At 29.8% G+C, this 14,713-nt stretch overlaps 4 protein-coding genes across 4 annotated transcripts; 2 read left to right on the forward strand and 2 right to left on the reverse strand.

The window, feature by feature from the left end:
- The first annotated feature begins 8 nt into the window (after positions 1-8).
- Positions 9-2,580, forward strand: LOC126857457 (pyridoxine/pyridoxamine 5'-phosphate oxidase). The gene is made up of 6 exons (XM_050606905.1): positions 9-275; positions 744-900; positions 1,201-1,300; positions 1,373-1,426; positions 1,521-1,720; positions 2,133-2,580. Exons 1-6 carry the CDS (start codon positions 95-97, stop codon positions 2,296-2,298), a joined length of 858 nt encoding a protein of 285 aa, XP_050462862.1. The 5' UTR covers positions 9-94; the 3' UTR covers positions 2,299-2,580.
- LOC126857458 (histidine protein methyltransferase 1 homolog) lies at positions 2,289-3,919 on the reverse strand. Its single transcript, XM_050606906.1, has 7 exons — positions 3,763-3,919; positions 3,368-3,607; positions 3,078-3,238; positions 2,761-3,002; positions 2,585-2,700; positions 2,452-2,516; positions 2,289-2,371 (listed from the first exon to the last, which is right to left on the reverse strand). The coding sequence occupies exons 1-6, from the start codon at positions 3,806-3,808 to the stop codon at positions 2,473-2,475; spliced, it is 849 nt and encodes a 282-aa protein (XP_050462863.1). The 5' UTR covers positions 3,809-3,919; the 3' UTR covers positions 2,289-2,371; positions 2,452-2,472.
- Positions 3,920-6,632: 2,713 nt separating this feature from the next.
- LOC126857485 (uncharacterized) lies at positions 6,633-13,296 on the forward strand. The gene is made up of 7 exons (XM_050606947.1): positions 6,633-6,804; positions 8,283-8,609; positions 8,956-9,232; positions 11,261-11,433; positions 12,244-12,407; positions 12,635-12,797; positions 12,868-13,296. Exons 1-7 carry the CDS (start codon positions 6,693-6,695, stop codon positions 13,053-13,055), a joined length of 1,404 nt encoding a protein of 467 aa, XP_050462904.1. The 5' UTR covers positions 6,633-6,692; the 3' UTR covers positions 13,056-13,296.
- Positions 13,287-14,328, reverse strand: LOC126857468 (uncharacterized). Its single transcript, XM_050606922.1, has 4 exons — positions 14,200-14,328; positions 13,912-14,054; positions 13,706-13,831; positions 13,287-13,552 (listed from the first exon to the last, which is right to left on the reverse strand). Exons 1-4 carry the CDS (start codon positions 14,249-14,251, stop codon positions 13,424-13,426), a joined length of 450 nt encoding a protein of 149 aa, XP_050462879.1. The 5' UTR covers positions 14,252-14,328; the 3' UTR covers positions 13,287-13,423.
- Positions 14,329-14,713: the final 385 nt, after the last annotated feature.

Consider the following 14,713-nt stretch of genomic DNA (forward strand, 5'->3'; position numbering starts at 1 on the left):
TCCAAATAGCTTAAAATTCATCACTGCAAAATCTGTCACGTGGAATTCCTGACATTATCAGAATTACGTCAAGATAACGTGAGATTACGTCAAGATGGGTCATTCTTTTTCTATTTATGCATCGGCTCTGCTGGCAGTGTACATGCGCGTTTGGTGCCAGTCGCACTCGTGTCGAAAGTCGATTAGCTATTCCGTGTTCTATAGTCGAGTTCACGAGTGTGTAGTGTGCAGTGACATGTCGCTCCGAAACCAGCATTTCACCGTTGATATAGGAGGTAGGAATCAATAACTATCACAATTGTCAGTTTTGTGTCGTGCTTCTTTCCTGTATCATGGCAAATAGAATATATTCCTTTTATTAATTTCACAAATCAAAAAATTTCAAATATTATTATAACGATATATTTATGATATATTTAATTAGAAATTTTTACAATCACAAGCGCGTTTTTCTCGTAAGTGTACATAAATATTTATCCATCAACATCTGCAATTTGACTCTAATTGATACTTTTTTATTATTGAAATTTATTTCATATAAAATCATATTTTTATTTCAATTATATAATTTGTAAAATAGTTATGTCAATATAATTAATATAAAAATAATAATCAAAAATATAAAAATTAAAATATTTTAAAAATTAATTGAAATTTTTGAGTATTTTTTCTCTTGCTCCAAAATTTTTGAAATGTTGAATGTCTAAATTTAATGTCTAAATTTTGAATACTTTTTCCCATAGATCTGCGAATAAAATACAAAGATAAAAATGAAACTTTCACGGAAGATAATTTAATTAGTAAAGAACCCATTGGACAATTTAAAGCTTGGTTCGAGGAAGTCTGCAATACTCCGCAAATTTTGGAACCTAACGCAATGTTTCTCGCGACAGCAACGAGGTAATATCAAAAAAAATTATTTTAATTCTAGTAAGCATATAATTATATAATAATCTTATTATAATATTATAATAAAGTGAAACATATGCATCAATGAGAAAAACAAGACCTGTCAATAGATACAATAGGCAATATTTTACAGTCTGGTAAATACAACTAAAGTACTCTGCGCCTAAGAAAAAAATAAAACAGTCAATTATCATACTAATGGACTGCAAAAATTGCACAAATAATCATAATAATAGTAAATAATCAGTAACACAATCCTGTTTAAAAACATAAACGTGACAATTGTTTCAGAGACGGTGTGCCATCTGTGCGCGCAGTGTTGTTAAAAGGCTTTGGCACAGAAGGCTTCAAGTTTTACACAAATTACGATAGTAGAAAAAGCCGTGAACTAGTAAGTTTAGACAATTGACATTTACATTACACAAACATGAAATGGAAATCGGACTACTCTGTTTATTTTCAGGCCGAAAATCCACACGCGGCATTAACCTTTTATTGGGAATCTCTCAAACGAAGCGTACGTTATATTCATTGTTTTATAAATAAAATTATTTCTCTTTTTAATTAACTCTTTCGTTATTATAATAATCTTTCGTTATCAAATATTTTAGGTACGTATCGAAGGTATCGCAAAGAAAACATCAGCGGAAGATTCGGACCGTTATTTTCAGAGCCGGCCGTATGCAAATCAAATCGGATCTATATCCAGCAAACAAAGTAGTGTAATCGCTAGTAGACAGACTCTTATTGTAAAAGAAAGAGAGCTGCTGGCGAAATTTCCAGAAGGTCAAGTTAAAAGGCCCGATTGCTGGTGAGTAACAACATAATTAAAAATTATATATTATTATTAATATATTAATAATATATATATATATATATATATATATATATATATATATAAGTTCTTTTATATATATTATTAAATAAAAGAACTTTTTTTATTTAAAAAACGGTTTTTATTTAAAATTTAATTAAACAAAAATTTATCGAGAAATAGACATAAAAGTGAAAAAAGACTAACAGTCATATGGGATGACATATTGCCATCCACTGTCGTTTCTGTGCAATGCTAATAGAATTTATTATCATTGATAGACTTACCATGAATGAGTCATGTAAACTTATGTTCTGTACTATCCAAATATAGATTATCCTTATTTATTTTTTATTCATAAAAATTACTTATGAGTTTTTATCATTTTATCTTAGATAATTCATTTCAGGGGTGGTTATCTCGTCGTACCGCATTCCGTAGAGTTCTGGCAAGGGCAGAGTGATCGTCTTCACGACAGGATTCGCTTTAGACGTCCAAAAGCAAATGAGAAAATAGACAATATACTTGTGCATAAAGGAGAAAACGGATGGGTTTACGAAAGGCTTTCACCATAGAAAAAATCGCTGTATTCGAATTGGGGAAAGCGCGAAGATGAACAACTTTCATATATATAAAAATCAGTCTTTGCTGCAACAAAAATCATACTATTGTTAATAAGTGCAACATTCCGAGCTATTACCTCATACTTTCATGATAATATTACACACCTAATCAAATATTTAATATTCTTAACGTGATTTTCTCGTGAGTCTCAGGATTTCTCTATTTACTCCTAAAATGTGTATGGTTGATATATTGTTAAATCGACAAAGAAATATATTTATGATTATCATTAATCACCATCTTGACTTCTCCACACAGATTTCACATCGAAATAACCATCTTTCAATATGAGATTTTCGAACTGCCTCATTCCACCACCCACGCCGAAATAATAGGTTTTTCCGGCAACAAATCTAATGGGATAATAGCATTTGTGAAATTATACAAATATGACAAGTCTTTGTACTACTCACCCAAGGCCATTACTTTTCAATCTCCTCTTAAAAATCTCATATAACTTTTTATGATTATTCGGATTATAAATCGTTTCGCTTGTAAAAATATAATCATATTTATTATTTTCATCATCGTCAAATAACGTTGTAAGGGAAGCCCAGTCCCCAGCATAAAATTCGCATTTTGTAAGAATATTCGTACGATCGTCAAAATTTAATAGCACGTTCGGAATAGTCACAGATCTTAACACTTCTGCGTTCTACAAAAATTATTTCGTCAACCCATAGTCCACCTTTCAATGCGACACTTATAAATTATAACATAAATTACAAACATAATCTTGGAAATGAACTGTAGAATCTTTAAGAAGAGCAATGAGACCAATCAAGCCGGCGCCACATCCTAAATCCATGACGAGTTTATCTTTCAGTTCGATTTGCTCTTCCAATATATATTGACCCAAATTGAATGTGCATTCCCAGATTTTTAATCCGCCTTAATATTGCGTAATTAATTTTTAATTTAAACTGTGTAAAGTTTTACACAGGAAAATTTAATTCTTCAGTTAGCTTTAAGGACATATTTTTAAATAATTTTAAATAATTTTTAATTTATAAAAATTACCTTCATACTTTGCTGGAATAAGATCGGAATGTTGTGTTTCAGCCTCAATAACATTCTGACAATCATGTTTAGTCAAATCATTTATTACTTTATCTGAGCGAATTAATTTTAGATTGTAATCAGGAAACACTTTTGTCTCTGTATAATAATCCGTCTCATATTTTGTTCCGATTTGTTCGGATGTTATTTTGAGTTTAGAAGCAGGAATCCATTCTAATTTATCTTTCTTATCACTGTCCTCTAAATTCCAAACGAATTTTTTTATAAACAAATGCTTCGTGAAAATTGACAACAATCAAAATTTTGCTAGTAAACGAATCAATGAAAATCTAACCTCAAATTTCGAATAAACACATGTGTCTTTTGATTCATTACAGAAGTATAATTAGCCGTACCTTTATTAGCGTCAGTTGCAGTTTTTGCAAATCCAAATTTAAACATTTTTTTCAAAATTTCAGATGTGAAATCAAAAAGTTTGATTAAACTAAAGTATTATTTTGGTTAAGATATTACCATCGATGTTTCAAAATGTTATTATTTACATCGATGATAAGCTAGTAATCTGCTAGATTTTTGTTGAATATCCTGACATCTAACAGACACTTGTACAATTTCTACATTCACAAATTATAAGATTATTATATAATGTAGAGATTACACGATAGAGTGAGATCCTTTCTCTTTTTCCTCTTTTTCTGTTTCTTTCTCTTCAAAAGAAATAACAACATATATATTTTATTAAGAATATATTATCGTATTATTACAGTACAAAAAGACGAGCATTGCGATTTATAATATCAAATATTAAAAAATTAGTTATTGTATAATTAAATAATAATGTAATATATTTTTAAACTAATTAAAAAAAAAACTAGATCCTAAATAAATTTATTGAGAAAATTTTTCAAACCTATTATTTACATAAAGTATTTGTATTTATCTATTTTTTATTGATCAGCAGAAATTTATTCTGTTCCAATAATATATTTGCACGACAATGCATTCATCAAGGTCGACTTATTGTGTCAAATGTATGATATATGTATGTGTTCCATTATTTTTCTATGAAAATTTTGTAGTATTTATAATTTATCCTTACAAGAAAAAAAAAAATTTTTTTAATTTTGTTTCATTTTTGTGTTAATATTCGATTCTATTCTATTCAAACTATATGTATACTATTCATATTTGTAGAAGAACAAAAATTATAGCCATAATTATAGCCAGTTTAAACTGTTTAATTTAATTTTGTATTGCGACTTGCATAAGGCTTCGGTGATCTTACAATATAATAGATATTATATCTTATCATTCGAGTAGTTATTACAATCGATAGCAATATTTTTTATTCATAACTGATTTCGCGTAATCAGCTATAATGGCAATTATTTTGCAGTTCTTTAAATCGTCCGCTACTTTTTATTGATAGTATCATCACTGTTCGCACCTACATCTATGATTTTATCACAATTTTATTTAAGACAATGATTTCTACTTTTCTTCCATTTTTTAAAATTTTATCACAATTTTATTTAAGACAATGATTTCTACTTTTTTTTCCATTTTTTAAAATAAGTATTTTGCGCAGGCACCTTTTTTGGAATAATTATCACCAAAACCATACGCATGTTTTATGCATTCGTAAATTCTGATGTGGGTTCTATAGTAAATAACATTAAATTTTTAACAGATTTACATGGGATGCAAGTTATTGATATAGGAAGCAGAATCGCTCTTTCGGTCGAAGCCCACCGTGATATAAAAGATACGCCAATGATTACAGGAAATAATTAGTCGACAGTTATGACAGCGCACTACGATGAGCAAATAAATGTGTTTGTTGCCACTCGGCGACTCTGAATGAGTCCTTATCTCGGAATCGTTGGCAAACGCAAGTAATGATTTATCTATCCTCGTTATTATTTTAAATAGAAAAAGAAAACAAAGAATTTTGCATATGGTACGATTAATACAGTACATATTTTATTTTGCCATATAGATCAATGGAATATTAGCAATCGTGCTGAATGGAAAACCGCGATATCTATTTATCTATTATCTATTTTATTTTATTCTTTATTGCTATGCTTTGTTACTTTTATTTTTGCTTTTAATATAATTTTGAATTATATTATATTTCTGTAAAATACATAAATTTTTTTATGTAGATATAAATTGTATCGTTCAACGTATTCATATCAGGAATCATATATGTATATTATTTTGTATCCTAGTTCCACAAAATAACATACATATATAGCAAACGCGCGTATGTCGTATAAAAGTAACTATTAATCAATATTATTGATAACATTTATTTAAGAATAATATGTAATTATTTTAATTTTGCTCTGACATTAAAAGCTTTTCTCCAAAAACATTCGATCACTGATTAAAGCAAAAAAGAATTTAATAAAAAGTCAATTCACTATAAGTATAATTTTATGTGTAATTATCGTCATTATTGATTCATCTACGTAGTTCCTAGATATTATTTATCAGAAATGATCTAACTTGATAACGCTGTGCAAATCAAGTGTGTCTTGATAACGTAAACATTAATTCACATAGAAAAACGATGTAACAAATATCATTAAAAAAAAAAAATATAATTAATAAGAATTATCGCATTGAATCAAGACTTTCCCGTAATCTTCTTTTTCCTTTTTATGATAATCAAATAATAAATATGAAATTAATGCAAATAATTGTGTTACAAGCAAAATAAGTAAAATATTATCTTTTTGTTCTTATATAACAAATTATTTATTCTTATTTTACACACACACACACACACACACATATACTTTATTTTTTATTTATTTATTTTATTTATTTATTCTATTTATTTTTTCTATTTATTTCTTTATAAAAACATAAAAAAATATATTAATCACGTATTTATTTTTTAATATATAAACTTGTTATATACATGCTTATGGTTTCCTTTATGGCACAATTATTTTTACGGTGAGATGTAATTTATTATTATATCATGTTATTTATTTCGCCGATCTTATCAATCTCGCTGCATCTTATCGCACATTTGATTTTTTTATCGCGTAGATAATGATTTTGCACCCTTTCCATTATAATCGAACAAAAATTTTCATTTCTTTGTCATCATTTTTAGTCATCATCGCTGCTATGATGAACGCATCACAGAGGGGACGAGGTCAAGGGACGAAACGGGTTGATTCGACGTGCGATTTCTCACCGAGGGAATCCCCGACTGCCGTTCAGTTTTTCGTTTAAAAGCGGACACGGTTACACGATGCCTACCCAGTTTCACTTTTGACACGCGCTGTAACAGTGTCAAAGCATTATGAGGTCTTCCTCTTACCTTATCGGATTACTCGCACTGTGTATCTCGGCACTTATACACGCGGTGCTCGCCATTCCCATCATTGACAGCGCGAATTTCGGCAATGCAACTGGTAAGCCATTCGAAAAATCAAACACTTTACATAAAAAGATATGGCATACTTTCTAAGCTGATCCTTCGTTAAGCAAAACACGATCACTACTGACTATTTGTAAAAGACCGTAGTTGATATTTATAAGAATTGGTATGATATATACACGACGTATTATTTTCAGTAAATAAATATTATATCAATTACAACATTTTCTAATATTGTGACTCTTGATATTTATGATGTTTTTATGTGTTCAGTCCTTTTAATGATGTCAATGGCTCTAATCGTTTTTTCAAATATAAACAAACAAGTATCAATGAACATCTCACTCTTTTATTTTTATTTTGGTCGGCCCGATAACAAATCTATTATATTTACGTTTCTATTATAATATAACAACGTCGAATAATATATAATAATAGCATAAAATTGCCACAAAAATCAGTAAGCATTTATGCCAAATTCTTATTCTATCGTCGGCGAGTTCAAAGTTTGCGAATTCTCATTAGTGTGTTACTATAACTCTATGAATCATCTGCATGCAAACAAAACATTCAGTCGCCATAATAAATATTTTTATAAATATTTCGAAATATTCCGATTAGATACGAGAGATATAATAAATGCGTGACTTCGTAGGTCTGTAACTTTTTTATCTACTTTACGATTATTTAGCTATGACGTCAGTGACTAGTACCCAACTTTCTAATGTCTCATCATGGTGCTTTAAACGAAATTAAAATGAAATGTCATTTAAATATAATGCTAACGTGATGTAAGATAAATTCGTACGATTTTCTACCAATTAATACATAATTGACTATGCTCGAAAATTCGAAAAATCTATTTGCGACTCCTATGTTGAGAGAAAATCGTATATTTTCACGCATTCACATTTTAAAATAAAAATCATGTGCTTTTATAAATTCATATTCATATTTTTATTTAATTTATATTTTAAACGTGTTCTATTTCAACTACTTGCGTCATGTCGACGTTTATCGAAATTTATCGAACGTATCAAGAAAAAGTAATACAGTTTGAAAAAGTAATACAGTAAAAAATGCGAGGTATAATAGGAAACAATTACGCGCATTCCTCGACAAGCACAGTTTGATAATTGCTTATGTTAGTATTCTTCTTGCAAAAGTCTTTACACTTGCAGGAATGCAAAGTGCTCGAACCGAAATTATTTTATGACTCGAGGATCCGTTGCTCGGCATCGTATCTCGTGGACAATATCATCCTGTGCGACGTGGAAATACATTTGCAATTGCGCAACTAATTGTTGAAAATGTGTTTACTAACTTGTTAGCTGACTCATAAGTTTCAAATGAAATATTGAGGTCTGCGATATTATATTTTAAAATAATAAAATAAAGGCACTCTTTTGAGGTTTGCGCCAACTAGCTCTGCTTTCAAACACATTTAATCTTTGACGAACGAACTCGGGAATATATTTATTATTGAGAACGACGGATGATTTTTGGTTCCAGAATGCCCGAGGATCGTCAGCCGAAGTGAATGGAAGGCCAGGAAGCGCCTTGATTTTCAGATTCTGTCAGTGACACCGACGCCGTATGTGGTGATCCATCATGGTGGTATACGTAAATACTGTCATGACCAAGAGTCATGCTCCGCGATCGTTAGATCTTATCAGAATTTCCACATGGACGATCGGCACTGGTGGGACATTGGCTATAATTTCCTCATCGGCGAAGACGGCAACGCTTACGAGGGTCGCGGTTGGGATTACGTCGGCGCACATGCACCTGGTTACAATACCCAAAGCATCGGCATATGCATCTTAGGACACTTCAGCGGTATTTAATAGTATTATAATATGAGAAATTGCAATATCACTGAGTAAATATTAGAATAATAATTTTTTATTGAGAAAAAATTAATGCTTTTCAAAGAAAATAAATTAAAAATGATAACTGTTAAACTTCTTCTTTCTTTTTCTTTTGTTTAAAAACGTTAATTATTACACCTGAGAATAAATTACTTGGATACATATATTATTTTTCAAATAAATTTTATCAGAAAAATCTGTTTTTTTTTTTATATAAAATAATATGTCAAACATATTCTTTAAAATATTATTTTGTAACAAATTGACATTAACAAAAATTTACTTTGACGCACGTAAATATATGATATTCGCAGATTTTCTCCCGAATTCAGCTGCCCTGAAAACGCTGAATGCGCTGATAGACTGCGGAGTTTCACTTGGCAAGATAAGCGACAAGTACAACGTGCTCGGTCATCGACAGGCGCGGAACACGGAGTGCCCTGGCCAGAGCTTTTACGAGTACGTAATTACCCTTCCCCGTTGGACAGCGAATCCGATACCCATTCGCACCATCATCGCGACGATGCAAAAAGATGACATCGTAGAGAACAACAACACATCGAATGATGAAAAGATCGAAAAATCTGAATCTTAAATCAGTATAAAATGAAGATTTGACGTAACAAGAGATTATAAATGCAATATTACAAATCATTCTCGTTAAAAAGAAGATAAAAAAGTCTTGCAGCCTATTTTATGCGACACAGGTTTAGATAATTATGTTAATAACATTGTCTTCTAGTTGTAAAGAGACAATGTAAAGTTGAAGAATAATAATTAGATTCCGCTCTCTTATGCTGTTTAATGTAATAGCATCTCAGTATACTAGATAACCATTACTACCTCTTCTCTTTGTTATCATTGAAATATTCTCGTCGATCATTTCTATATAGATATCTGTGTGAAATGCGTGTGTATACGGGCGTACGTATGACAGATTATCCGAAGTATCAATAAACCAGAAATTAAATTAACGATGTTTAGTGATATAAATATTTTTTATGCAAGTTTGACGAATAAGAGCAATGCCAGTGTTTGTCCCAGTTCGGGTGAAAGTCTTGTACTTGTTACGATAATTATTCTCTAAAGGTCTTCGGAAATTTAATTAATGACAATGATAATTTGAATATTATAGCACTACACATGATTGCCTATGAGAAAATTAATTTCGTACAGATTACTCCGATAAAATCTTTTTATGCACGTGTGCTATAATATAAACAGCATGTTAAATTTTATGGACATTGGAACAATTGAATTTATATTGCGTTATCATGTAAATAACAGAATAGATATCTATAAAAGTGGTTTCTCGATCCATACAATGGCAAAAAATACATTTAAAAAAAATCGCATTAAAATAAATTGCATAAAAATTACATAATATATGTTTAAGAAAAACTGTTCAGCTTTCCAGACTTTTTTAGTCACTTTAGCGTAAAAAAACGAACTATTTAAACGTCTTTGGGTGATAAAACTGAAAAAATAAGACATTAATTTATTAATTAATCATAAATTAATTAATCATAAAAATTAATTATCTCCCAGGAATGCCCATTGTAAGAACATCGTTCTGCTGGATACGTGAAATCGATAAGATAATCGATATCGCTCATAACATAATCATAGCTTAGCATTACCATATAATATTTTTGTACAAAGTTCATGGAGATCAGAGGAAATAAGAATCGTTAATAATTGCAAATTGTTAAGCATGTTTGGCCGTTTGTGCTAATTGAAACTTTGATCAAAACACGATCAAGTCGAAATGTTGCTACGTATTTATCGATATTGGTTCTGCATGCGTCATTATTGATAGATTAATATAAGTGCAAACTGCATCGTTAATGTTTCCTAGAAAAGCCTGTTCCTTTTAAATAAAATACAAAGAAATAGCTAGACATATTGTTCTTTATATTTATTATTTTCACATTTATTTATGTACACAAATAATTATAATGTTTCAATCAAATAATAAAATAATTATTTTAAAATAATTCTAATATTTAATATATAAATAATTATTAGTATTGTCTTTTACATCGTGCATTATGCTTGTAATTTATGTTAATAATTAGACGTTTTATCTATATACATCAATATCTATAAGAACAATAAAATAAATGTAGAAATATATATTATAAAACATATTTTCCGAATTTCTAATTTCCACTTATAATATAGTAAGTTTAAAAATAATTACATCATACACTTATATACATATCATATAACAATTAAGTTTTCTGTTATCAATTTTGTTCCAAAATTTTGTTAATAAATTTTATTAATAAAAAACATTTACAATTATAAATATTATAATAAAAGAAATAAGGCAATGCGTTTTTTTCTTTTCTTTCAGTATGTAAATTGCACAATATTATCGACACTAGAATTCTTGTTTCCCCATTTTCTTTCGTAACTTGTAAAATAAATCATCAAATTCGTTAAACATTCATGGGGAAGTCCGGTTGGGAGAATATTGCTAATCCGCATGTATGTACATGTATATAAATATATATATATATATATATATATATATATATATGCATTTGCTGTAGGTACATGTGTAAGTACATGTATATATATGCATCACATTTGCTATCGGTTATACGGTCAAAGATCATGTTTCGAACGTAATACATCTTTAATTAAGAGGCCTTATATATTGTATCGAAACTATCCTATGTGGCATCAGTTCATCGTTTTGCAAGTCAAAATGTACATCGTGACGACGGCTACGTTGATTTCCACAACAGTCTACATAACATTCGTCGTTCAGGAGACTGCCGCCAGTAATTTTCATTCAATATATTATTTATGCAAGCCGTGAACTTTACCTTATGTCCATGACGCCGGAATTTTTAGATATATCTTTCACATTTGTGCGCAAAAAGTTGTTGCTGCAAGAGAATACTTTGCATAGACAATAGATATGGCAAAATTTTTATTATCACTTTTGCATACACAATGACAGTGATGTAAAATTTTGTATAAATATAGTATTTTCTTCCTAAAGTGTAATTTCTCGAGATATCGAGCTAACGTGTTGAAATATACCTCACTGATACGAAGGTTATCGCAATATTGTTGTGCAGTATTGATAAATGAGCTTTTTCCATTTTAATTTGACATTTTCTTCATCGATTAAGCCGCCGTTATTCTCCTTCATGCTTGACGGGCTACACGCTAATTGTTGTTGATTGATTGATTAATAGTGCAATAGCTATAATGAATGTTGTGGTTAAATTTACTTGCATAAAGTAGAATAGAGGTGTGTTAATCTTCGCATTATAAGTTATTAAAAAAGTCGCGCGATTAGAGAATTGACCGCAAGATAATCGCTGTTACGTCAGTAAAATGATTATAAGTGCTTGTCATACATTCTTCTTCAAGCTGCGATGTGATAATTATAAATGAATATAACTTGTAAATAAGAAATGTTTTTGTTCTTTTCTATTTATAAAAATATTCTCTTATATTTATATTTTTTCTTGAGTGGAAATCAGAAAAAAATGCTTATATATATGTACAATATATATTGTAAATTACAGTCTTTAATTTTCATTAATAATTCATTAATATTTAATATAATGTTTTTCCAGATGACCTAAATGTTATTTCTAGGGCACAATGGGGTGCTAGAGCACCAAAATCAGCAGCTGCCAATCTTAGAATAAAACCAGTGCCCAACGTGATCATTCATCATTCGACTGGTTCCGGTTGCGAGACCCAAGCTAATTGTCAGTTGAAAGTGAAAAATATTCAGGTAATCAATACAACATAAACCTTTTCTAAATAGCAAGTCTTTTAATCTTTAATTCTTCACTGCACGCAATCAATCAGGTCTGATTCAATCGAGCAACATTTTAGATCAAGACAAATGTGTTTTCTATTAATAAAATAAACCTTTCACATCTTGCCTTTTTATTTCGCCTATTTTAATAAATAATAAATCTAATGTACTCTGTAGTAATTATCGAATCTTCTTTCCAGAATGAGCATATGAACAATAAAAAATGGTCCGACATTGGCTACAATTTTGTGGTCGGTGAAGACGGAAACGTTTACGAAGGTCGCGGCTGGGGCAAAAAGGGTGCTCATTCCATTCCTTTCAACAGCAAGAGCATTGGAATTTGTATTATTGGAGACTATAGTAGTAAGCGATATTGGATATAGTACAAATTTGTTATTTTAATATGTTTCTAATATACTTTTTCATTTATTAGACCGAACACCAAAAGCGGCTGCGATAGAAGCAGTAGCTAAATTGATCGAACGTGGGGTGAATAATGGCGAAATAAAAAGTGACTACAAACTTCTTGGACATCGACAAACCTGGGCAACTGCCTGTCCCGGAAACAGTCTTTACACGATGATACAATCATGGCCTCATTGGACGGAAACTGCCAAATAAAGAATTATTTTTATACCGACCTAACATAAAAATGACACGATCAAAGAAAATCTATAAACTACAATTTTGTGATTTATTGAAATAGATGTACAATTTACGAGACCCTCTGTATCTTCTAAGATTTGTAGTGTATTTTGATTTCTTAAGCGTTAGATTTTGCATCATGAATAATTTCATATTATATAATGTTATTTCGTAAGTTACATATTTGGAAAAATAAAGTAAACAATCCTTGTTTAAAGTATGATTTAATTCAATTTTATGCGAGAGAAAAAGAGAGAAAAAGCTTTGTTATTATAAAATAATAATTTAATATTATTATTGATCAGATTAACACACACAGAGATAATTTTTATATTATGTGGTTATTATACATAAATAGTAACGATATCATTGACGTAGGTATCATAAGTATCCTCCTCGGTCCTGACGCAAATTTCCAATCTCGAGAAATCATTTGCAACGTCATCGTTTTCATAATCAATTTGATCTCTTATCTGGGGGATACACACATAGGATAAATAAATTTTTTGGAACTTTTAAACGTGTAAAAATTAATAAAAATTAAATTAAATTAAATTAAATTAAAATATCATCAACCCTAACACTTTTGTTAAAAATGTAAAATATAATATAATTATTTTACGCACCTCTAAGAATACTTGTTTTCCAAATCGCTCATTTAGCTTTTCTATGCATATCTTCGTTCCATATGGAATACCAGATCTCAAATTACCGGCGACAGTGACGTAACGAGTGCGACCATCAAGATAATCCTAAAATAAATTTGTATAGCATAAACGAACAATTAGCAAATTATCCTTTTGACAAGATATGTCTATTGCGAATTACAAACCTGAAGAGTATTCAACATTTTTCCTCGATCATCCAAGTGATTGCGTTTGTCGTTCGTCCCGAACACGGGATAATATGCGGATAGAGACACATTGTGAAAAACATGTCCCACGCATTTTAAGTCTGTCCTGTTTAAATTCTTATCTAAAGCGTCAAATGATCAAACATTAATCATTTCAGCAAAATTAAAATTTTAAAATTATTTACAAATTTCATTCATTAAAAAATAACAGATTTTTTAATAATAAATCATTAAAAATAAAATTATTGCAGCTGTATATACTCTTACCGGTAGCAAGAACCATGGAGAACAGGAAAAGTGCAAAAATTGACGCAAACATTTTTAAATCTCGCAACTTTTGAAGCAACTGAATGGCACGACTCGCGACAACTTTGTGACAATGGTTGCTCTGATCGTTGAACTGTCAAGTCCTCTTTTTAAAGCTGAGCCATTCACTTTTGCACAATGACAATTGGAATTTGCTAACGTTCGAAAATTTATCCGATTACATCCGAATATCCTCAACTAAATAAAAGTAATCAAAATCGCTATACACAGCGTATGTGTATCCTTCTATTAAATTAGTCATCGCTTGTGGTCGATATAACTTCTAACATCATAAAGCATTTTTTAATGCAAAACATAATATAATTAGGACATGTGTCCTAAATTTCAGAATCTATTATTTGACGACAATATAATATTTGCGTTACATTAAAAGTAGATTATCATTGAAATCTAAGTAAAATGACTCTATCTTTATTATTTTATCGAATCTTATATTATGGAATTTTTTTAATAT

Source organism: Cataglyphis hispanica, chromosome 21, assembly GCF_021464435.1.
Source record: "Cataglyphis hispanica isolate Lineage 1 chromosome 21, ULB_Chis1_1.0, whole genome shotgun sequence".
Taxonomy (NCBI): Eukaryota; Metazoa; Arthropoda; class Insecta; order Hymenoptera; family Formicidae; genus Cataglyphis; species Cataglyphis hispanica.